At 43.3% G+C, this 9548-nt stretch overlaps 1 protein-coding gene across 1 annotated transcript; it reads right to left on the bottom strand.

Annotated features, from left to right (window-relative positions):
• Positions 1 to 6006: 6006 nt before the first annotated feature.
• LOC119272452 (cold-shock protein CS120-like) lies at positions 6007 to 7390 on the bottom strand. The gene is made up of 2 exons (XM_037553938.1): positions 7149 to 7390; positions 6007 to 6999 (listed from the first exon to the last, which is right to left on the bottom strand). The coding sequence occupies exons 1-2, from the start codon at positions 7302 to 7304 to the stop codon at positions 6349 to 6351; spliced, it is 807 nt and encodes a 268-aa protein (XP_037409835.1). The 5' UTR covers positions 7305 to 7390; the 3' UTR covers positions 6007 to 6348.
• Between the last annotated feature and the right edge of the window lie 2158 nt (positions 7391 to 9548).

Below are 9548 nucleotides of genomic sequence, written 5' to 3' on the forward strand. Positions count from 1 at the left end.
CCAGAAGTACGGTAAAGAAAAATTAAATTTTCAGCACAATCATCTAGCCTTTCTTGCAACAATTTAGTTTCTAAGTGCTTATGCCTCTTGCAATATCTATCTTCCCTATTTGGTGTATACTTGCAAACCCAATGCACTCCACAAAAATTGACATGTTTATAGGAGACATTTTCATCATAACTAGTGCAATCATGATTAGTACCATGGATATTCAAGGAGTTCATACTAACAACATTGCAATCATGCTCATCATTCAAATATTTAGTGCCAAATATTTTAATGCATTCTTTTCTTCTAACACTTTGGCACAATTTTCCTTTCCATCATACTCACGAAAGATATTAAAAAGATGAAGCGTATGAGACAAACTCAATTCCATTTTTTTATAGTTTTCTTTTATAAACTAAACTAGTGATAAAACAAGAAACTAAAATACTCGATTGCAAGATCTAAAGATATACCTTCAAGCACTCACCTCCCCGGCAACGGCACCAGAAAAGAGCTTGATGTCTACTACACAACCTTCTTCTTGTAGACGTTGTTGGGCCTCCAAGTGCAGAGGTTTGTAGGACAGTAGCAAATTTCCCTCAAGTGGATGACCTAAGGTTTATCAATCCGTAGGAGGTGTAGGATGAAGATGGTCTCTCTCAACCAACCCTGCAACCAAATAACAAAGAGTCTCTCGTGTCCCCAACACACCCAATACAATGGTAAATTGTATAGGTGCACTAGTTCGGCGAAGAGATGGTGGTATATGGATAGTAGATAATAGTATTTGTAATCTGAAATTATAAGAACAGCAAGGTAACTAATGATAAAAGTGAGCGTAAACGGTATTGCAATGATAGTAAACAAGGCCTAGGGTTCATACTTTCGCTAGTGCAAGTTCCCTCAACAATAATAACATAATTGGATCACATAACTATCCCTCAACATGCAACAAAGAGTCACTCCAAAGTCACTAATAGCAGAGAACGAACAAAGAGATTATGGTAGGGTAGGAAACCACCTCAAAGTTATTCTTTCCAATCAATATGTTGGGCTATTCCTATAAGTGTCACAAACAGCCCTAGAGTTCATACTAGAATAACACCTTAAGACACAAATCAACCAAAACCCTAATGTCACCTAGATACTCCAATGTCACCTCAAGTATCCGTCGGTATGATTATACGATATGCATCACACAATCTCAGATTCATCTATTCAACCAACACATAGAACCTCAAAGAGTGCCCCAAAGTTTCTGCCGGAGAATCACGCCGAAAACGTGTGCCAACCCCTATGCATAGGTTCATGGGCGGAACCCGCAAGTTGATCACCAAAACATACATCAAGTGAATCACGTGATATCCCATTGTCACCACAGATATGCACGGCAAAACATACATCAAGTGTTCTCAAATCTTTAAAGACTCAATCGCTAAGATAACTTCAAAGGGGAAACTCAATCCATTACAAGAGAGTAGAGGGGGAGAAAACATCATAAGATCCAACTATAATAGCAAAGCTTGCGATACATCAAGATTGTATCACCTCAAGAACACGAGAGAGAGAGAGAGAGATCAAACACATAGCTACTGGTACATACCCTCAGCCCCGAGGGAGAACTACTCCCTCCTCGTCATGGAGAGCACCGGGATGATGAAGATGGACACCGGAGAGGGATTGCCCCCTCCGGCAGGGTGCCGGAACGGGTCTAGATTGGCTTTCGGTGGCTACGGAGGCTTCTGGCGGCGGAACTCTCGATATATTGTGCTCTCGGGTGTTTTTAGGGTATATGGAGATATATAGGCGGAAGAAGTACGTCAGGGGAGCCACGAGGGGCCCACGAGGGTGGAGGGTGCACCCAGGGGGGTGGGCGCCCCCCCTACCTCTTGGCCTCCTAGAAGCTTCCCTTACGTGGACTCCAAGTCTCCCGGGCTTTTTCTGATCCAAAAATAAGTTCCGTGAAGTTTCAGGTCAATTGGACTCTGTTTGATTTTCCTTTTCTGCGATACTCTAAAACAAGGAAAAACAGAAATTGGCACTGGGCTCTGGGTTAATAGGTTAGTCCCAAAAATAATATAAAAGTGCATAATAAAGCCCATAAACATCCAAAGTTGATAATATAATAGCATGGAACAATCAAAAATTATAGATGCGTTGGAGACGTATCAGCATCCCCAAGCTTAATTCCTGCTCGTCCTCGAGTAGGTAAATGATAAAAACATAATTTTTGATGTGGAATGCTACCTAACATATTCATCATGTATTTCTCTTTATTGTGTCAAGAATATTCAGATCCATAAGATTCAAGACAAAAGTTTAATATTGACATAAAAATAATAATACTTCAAGCATATTAACTAAGCATTCATGTCTTCTCAAAATAACATGGCCAAAGAAAGCTATCCCTACAAAATCATATAGTCTAGCTATGCTCCATCTTCACCACACAAAATATTTAAATCATTCACAACCCCAATGACAAGCCAAGCAATTGTTTCATACTTTTGATGTTCTCAAACTTTTTCAATCTTCATGCAATACATGAGCTTGAGCCATGGACATAGCACTATAGGTGGAATAGAATGGTGGTTGTGAAGAAGACAAAAAGGAGAAGATAGTCTCACATCAACTAGGCATATCAACGGGCTATTGAGATGTCCATCAATAGATATCAATGTGAGTGAGTAGGGATTGCCATGCAACGGATGCACTAGAGCTATAAGTGTATGAAAGCTCAAAAAGGAACTAATTGGGTGTGCATCCAACTTGCTTGCTCATGAAGACCTAGGGCATTTTGAGGAAGCCCATCATCGGGATATACAAGCCAAGTTCTATAATGAAAATTTCTCACTAGTATATGAAAGTGACAACATATGAGACTCTCTATCATGAAGATCATGGTGCTACTTTGAAGCACAAGTGTGGTAAAAGGATAGTAGCATTGCCCCCTCTCTCTTTTTCTCTTATTTTTTTATTTGGGCCTTCTCTTTTTTTATGCCCTCTTTTTTTTATTTGGACTTCTTTGGCCTCTTTTTTTATTTATTTTCGTCCAGAGTCTCATCCCGACTTGTGGGGGAATCATAGTCTCCATCATCCTTTCCTCACTGGGACAATGCTCTAATAATGATGATCATTACACTTTTATTTACTTACAACTCAAGAATTACAACTCGATTCTTAGAACAAAATATGACTCTATATGAATGCCTCCGGCGGTGTACCGGGATGTGCAATGATGCATGAGTGACATGTATGAAAGAATTATGAACGGTGGCTTTGCCACAAATACAATGTCAACTACATGATCATGCATAGCAATATGACAATGATGGAGCGTGTCATAATAAACGGAATGGTGGGAAGTTGCATGGCAATATATCTTAGAATGGCTATGGAAATGCCATAATAGGTGGGTATGGTGGCTGTTTTGAGGAAGATATATGGTGGGTTTATGGTACCGACGAAAGTTGTGTGGTACTAGAGAGGCTAGTAATGGTGGAAGGGTGAGAGTGCGTATAATCCATGGACTCATCATTAGTCATAAAGAACTCACATACTTATTGCAAAAATATATTAGTTATCGAAACAAAGTACTACGCGCATGCTCCTAGGGGGATAGATTGGTAGGAAAAGACCATCGCTCGTCCCCGACCGCCACTCATAAGGAAGACAATCAATAAATAAATCATGCTCCGATTTCATCACATAACGGTTCACCATACGTGCATGCTACGGGAATCACAAACTTTAACACAAGTATCTCTCAAATTCACAACTACTCAACTAGCATGACTCTAATATCACCATCTTCATATCTCAAAACAATCATCAAGTATCAAACTTCTCTTAGTATTCAATGCACTCTATATGAAAGTTTTTATTATATCCCTCTTGGATGCCCATCATATTAGGACTAGTTTTATAACCAAAGCGAACTACCATGATGTTCTAAAGACTTTCAAAATGATATAAGTGAAGCATGAGAGTTCATTAATTTCTTCAAAATAAAACCACCACCGTACTCTAAAAAGATATAAGTGAAGCACTAGAGCAACAACAAACTACTCCGAAAGATATAAGTGAAGATCAATGAGTAGTCGAATAATTATGCAACTATGTGAAGACTCTCAAACATTTAATAATTTCAGATCTTGGTATTTTATTCATACAGCAAGAAAAACTAAAAAAATAAAATGACGCTGCAAGCAAAACACATATCATGTGGCGAATAAAAATATAGCTCCAAGTAAAGTTACCGATGAACGAAGACGAAAGAGGGGATGCCTTCTGGGGCATCCCCAAGCTTAGGCTTTTGGTTGTCCTTGAATATTACCTTGGGGTGCCTTGGGCATCCCCAAGCTTAGGCTCTTGCCACTCTTTATTCCATAGTCCATCGAATCTTTACCCAAAACTTGAAAACTTCACAACACAAAACTTAACAGAAAACTCGTAAGCTCCGTTAGCGAAAGAAAACAAAACACCACTTCAAGGTACTGTAATGAACTCATTCTTTATTTATATTGATGTTAAACCTATTGTATTCCAACTTCTCTATGGTTTATAAACTATTTTACTAGCCATAGGTTGAGGAAAATGGCGGTGCATTATATGATCTTCAAAATGGGAGAGTAGAAGAATAAAATTACTACTGATACTACTCTGTCCGGGATTAAAGGTCCACTTAGGCTGGTCATAGTGGGGAGTAACTTATACTAGTGTCATGTATATGACACTAGTCTAAGTTATTACCTTCATAATGCAAAGTAACATAGTAGTAATGTCATAGATAGGTTCATTTATTAGCTTGTAGACTTATCCTTTTTCGGGAAAGCGTATGTTACAGTAACATATTGTGTTACTCTAAACACATTTCTCCTCATGAAATACATGCTACATAAGCAAAATTTTCTTGAAGTGCGCTATGTTACTACCTAAATTACTCCCACTATGACTAGCCTTAGCCTAAACTCTCGGACCAAGGCACGATATTAATTTTGAGGATGCGTGATATTCGAGCACAGTAACCACCAATGAAATTAGCGGGGAGTTAATGCATGCAGTGAGTTTAGCGGGCAGCTTTCACATGTAGTCAGGCCCTGTTTGGTTTATAAGTCTTAGGACTATTTTTAGTCCTAACTAAAAAGTCGCTAGTCCCTAAAAAGTCCCTACTTGTTTGGTTCCTGGACTAAACATGGACTAAAAGACCATGTTACAACTAAAAATCCCAATAAGACTCTCTCTCAGGGTCTTCTTTCATAAGTTCTGAATGCCCACTTTAAGTTCTTATAAGTCTCTTCTGTTTGGTTTAGATGGGACTAAAAGAAACCTTTTTAAGTCCCTACATCAATAAGTCCCTGTAAACAAATACCCCCTCGGTCGCGTGTGTTGCCTTCAGACACGGATTGAGAGAAAAAGCAACGATGCATGTCAGCGGCCTTGAAAAAAGGGGCTTAGCTCGATGGCTCGCCGGGCCTACAATCCCGGGCGGAGGTAGTAGTTACATTAAATAGAGAAATGTAGAAGAATTGATTAATAGATCAGAGGGAGTAGCATCTCTAGCATGTTTGGAAGCAAGTTAGGCTGGTCGTAATGGGAGTATCATAGGTAGTATCATACATGTCAACTAGGCAAATTTAATATGGTGGCATAGAATTAAATGAAGAAAGAAAGGGTTGAGTATTATATCATGATACCGTATCATATTAAATGTTGTGCTACTATGTGTCATGCATGGCAATAAATAAAATCATCTATGATACTAACATATAATACTATGCACTACGGATGTAGTATCATACACTAGTATCATATGCATAATACTAGTTTATGATACTTGCCATTACGACCAGCTTTAGGTTGGATGACCAATCAACTTAAGGCTCGGACCGAGTGGGAATGTCTACTTTTTTTGGACAATTACAATTGCCGTTTGACTTTTCGGATTAAAAGATTCACAATAATGGTTGTGTGCATCAAATGATGTAGAAGCCAATGATACTTTTATAGGGAAACAAATACAAACAACACACAAATATATTTATATAAGGTTTTTATAAAAAAAGATTACTCCAGGCCTATGCATCATTATTGTGCACACAAAGTAATATTTAACATAGTGAAACTTCACACAACGGTTACAACTTACAGCATGCTCATACATCGACGTAGGGTTGAGATCTTCTGCAGAACGGTACGATCGCTGTAGTGTGGACCTTAGCATCCGGCCTCATGTGTCATCTGCACTACGGCACTGTAGCATACCAACTACTCCAACGCTCCACACACACGTGCGCCACTTATCGGCTTATTGCTCTACCTCCGCTCATGCCTATTGTTCACAAACACGCTGACTGGCGCCTAGTGCTGGCCAGGCAGCTTTTCCTTGATCTTGTCCATAATACCTTTCTTCTCGCCGGTGCCTGTCACCCCGGCGTGACCTTGCTGGCTGTAAGCACCGCCGGTCGCCGTGGTCCCGTGTGCTCCGGTGCCGGTCACTCCTGGGTGCCCTTGATGACCGTAAGCTCCGCCCGTTGTCGCGCTCCCATGCGTTCCAGCGCCGGTCATACCAGCGTGCCCTGGCTGACCACCATAGCCCCCACCGGGAGCGGTGTTCCCATGCACTCCGGTGCCAGTCATCCCGGGCTGCCCGTAGGCGCCAGCGGTCGGCATGGCGTGCTGCTCGTTCTTGTGACCTCCCGGGAGTTTCTCCATGATCTTGTCCTTCATGCCCTTCTTCTCACCAGCCGCCATGGTCCCGTGCGCCCCGGTGCCGGTCATGCCGGTCGGAGCGGGCTGCCCGTAGGTGCCGGCCGTAGCCGTGGTCCCGTGCGCTGCAGTGCCAGCCGGAGCGGGCTGCACGTAGTAAGGGCCGCCGGCCGCCCCGGTGCCGGTCATGCCGGCGGGCGCAGCCGGCTGGCCGTAAGTCTGCTTGCGGGCCCCGGGAAGCTTCTCCTTGATCTTCTCCTTGATACCCTTCTTCCTCCGTCCACCCATGCCATCGTCCTCTGACTATATCAATCAAAACGGAGCAAATTAATAGAGTACAAGTTTGATAGTACTAGGCTAGCCATGGGAATAACAACGTGTCAATGGCAGTACATGCATCCATTTACAGCCGATCGATGCATTGCGCGCAAGAAGAGAGAGCCTATACGTACCGAGCTGGAGCTGGAGCTGCTGGACCGGTGGAGTATGCCGCGGGTCTTGTGCTCCTCCCTGGCGGGCGCTCCCGTCACGGCGGTGGCTCCTCCAGGTGCCGCGACCGGGTTGCCGTGCTGGTCAACGAGGTTGCCCTGCTGCCCTTGGTATTCCATCTTACGTAGGTGACGCTTGTTTTGTACTACTACTGTGACAAATAGCAATAGGTCGGTCTCCAAACCAAATGCAAGGGAGTTGTTTGTAGCTAGTGATGCGGGAGAAGGGCAGAGGCTGGGAGGTTTATTTATACCGCCGTAGAGTTCGATACGGCGATCCCGGAGCACGCCGCGGAAGGGCCACGCGTGTACTCTTTTCGTTTTCCGGGAGGAGAGGCGACGTGTCCATGGAGTACGTGGTTATTCGGGAGTAGGCATAAAGAAGAACCTAGCTGGCTACGTGTACCGTGGCGCGGTATGCGCCGGTGGTGCCACGAACCTCTTCTCAGGGGCGTTCCGGAAGTACCAGCGCGATCGATCGGCCCGCTCCGCCGCGTCCGATCTTCTCCGGCGTGAAAAATGGCTGGGTTGCCACTGTTTGTAAAAATTCACAAAGCACCTCCATCAATCAAATAGTAAAAAATGCATTGAGGTTTCTGGACTACCGGACGACTACTCCCACCGGCAAAACAACACGTCGACGCTCCTCTATAGAGATGGGCATAAAAACCGACCAATCGAATACCGAACCGATACCGAAACCGAAAAAATCAAATTTTCGGTTTTTGCTGCTGCTATATTCAAATTCGGTTTCTATGTTTAATAACCGAATTAAAATCGGCCGGTTCGGTAGTTAACCGATAACCGAAGGAAAAACCGAAGTGCACGCAATTTTAGTACAGGCGTCCCGCACGACTGCACATCTCGCCAAATGCCAAGCCGAACTGAAACGCAATTCCAGTGTGAGGCATCCCACGTCCGCACGTCTCGTCAGAATTTTCTTTCGAGGCAGCACCTCTCGCATGCAACTACTTCACGGCCGTGCGCCTGCATGCATGCAGCCACACATAGCGTGATCTGGCCCAGCTGGTGTGATCTGGCCCACACACTTAATTGCATGGCCCAAATAGTATTTCCTTTGGCTGATAGTGTGCACCGGGTGGAGTGTTACTTGTTTAGTCCCACATCGGTCAGCTACGCTTCAGGGACAAGGTGACCGGCTATATAAGAGGTCAGGAAGCTCTTGTATGATGCGCTCGCTGTAGCTTCTCAGCAACGCTGCAATCAGTCGGTTTAAACCGAAAACCAAACCGAATTGGTCCGCTAACCGAATTTTCGGTTAGTTGTTTTTGCATGTTATTTTTGGTTTTTGGTTTTGTTAACTGAAATTAAAAATAAACCGAATGGTATAAACCGAACTTTTGGTTTCTACCGAATGCCCACCCCTACTCCTCTCCCATACTACCAACATGAAGAACCCTTGAATCAATGTAAAGAACCTTGCACCAAATCTCGATGTCGCTTACTCATGACGAGAAACTCTAACCTCGCTATCTCAGTAAGGACTAAAACCCTAACCTCTCCCAGCTACGAGCCGTCGAAGCGATAAGCAGGAGGAAGCGGATCCACAGACTCAACAACGAAGATAAAGAGGAGGAAAGCTTTGCCATGGTCATTTTACAAAAGGGAAAAGAAAGGGGACATTGTTGTATAGATGGGCTCACTTTTTTTATCTTAAATGGAAAACTCTGATTCGTACATACCCATGAAGTCTTCGTATTCAAAATACAAAATCCTAAACTTATGGATAAATATGTTACATAGGAGATTTGCGGGAGTACATGTCCTCTCCTCCACTATTTTCTCGCTGGTTTTAGCTGATTGTTTTACTAAACGAGTAGGTCCTTGTGAGGGTTTAGCAATATGTAACAAGATAGGCATGTTAGATATCTTTAACCGGGGGAGTGTTGAGTACCCGGACACGTCAAAAATTCTCGGCGCCGAGAGAAAGACGAGATTCAGTAAGGGCTGTAGCTACCGGGTCCGAAGGAGGCTGATCGTGAATCAATTCCATCTGTTAGGGCGGGCAAGTTGCATAGTCAAACTCACCTTCATCCACCTTTCATGGACTGGCGCGGGCAAGCGCCGATGTCTGGAGCAGGAGATGGAAGCTTGTGTTGAGGAGGCTGTCTATACCCCTTTCCCCGAACAATTTGTACCTACAACCTCCACCTCAGCCTGTAACAAAATCATAAAAAAGGAGGTGTAGTGTGGTATTAATAATTTTAGAATTCACATAAAAAAACCCTAAAATATTCTATTTCTAAATAGTTAACCCCATTATTAGTTTTCTTACGTATGTGTGCTTCCATGTCGCCATAATTGACACTGGAGAGCACATGTGCATGGCTACCGGGAATAGGG

This window comes from Triticum dicoccoides, chromosome 3A (genome assembly GCF_002162155.2).
Source record: "Triticum dicoccoides isolate Atlit2015 ecotype Zavitan chromosome 3A, WEW_v2.0, whole genome shotgun sequence".
NCBI lineage: Eukaryota > Viridiplantae > Streptophyta > Magnoliopsida > Poales > Poaceae > Triticum > Triticum dicoccoides.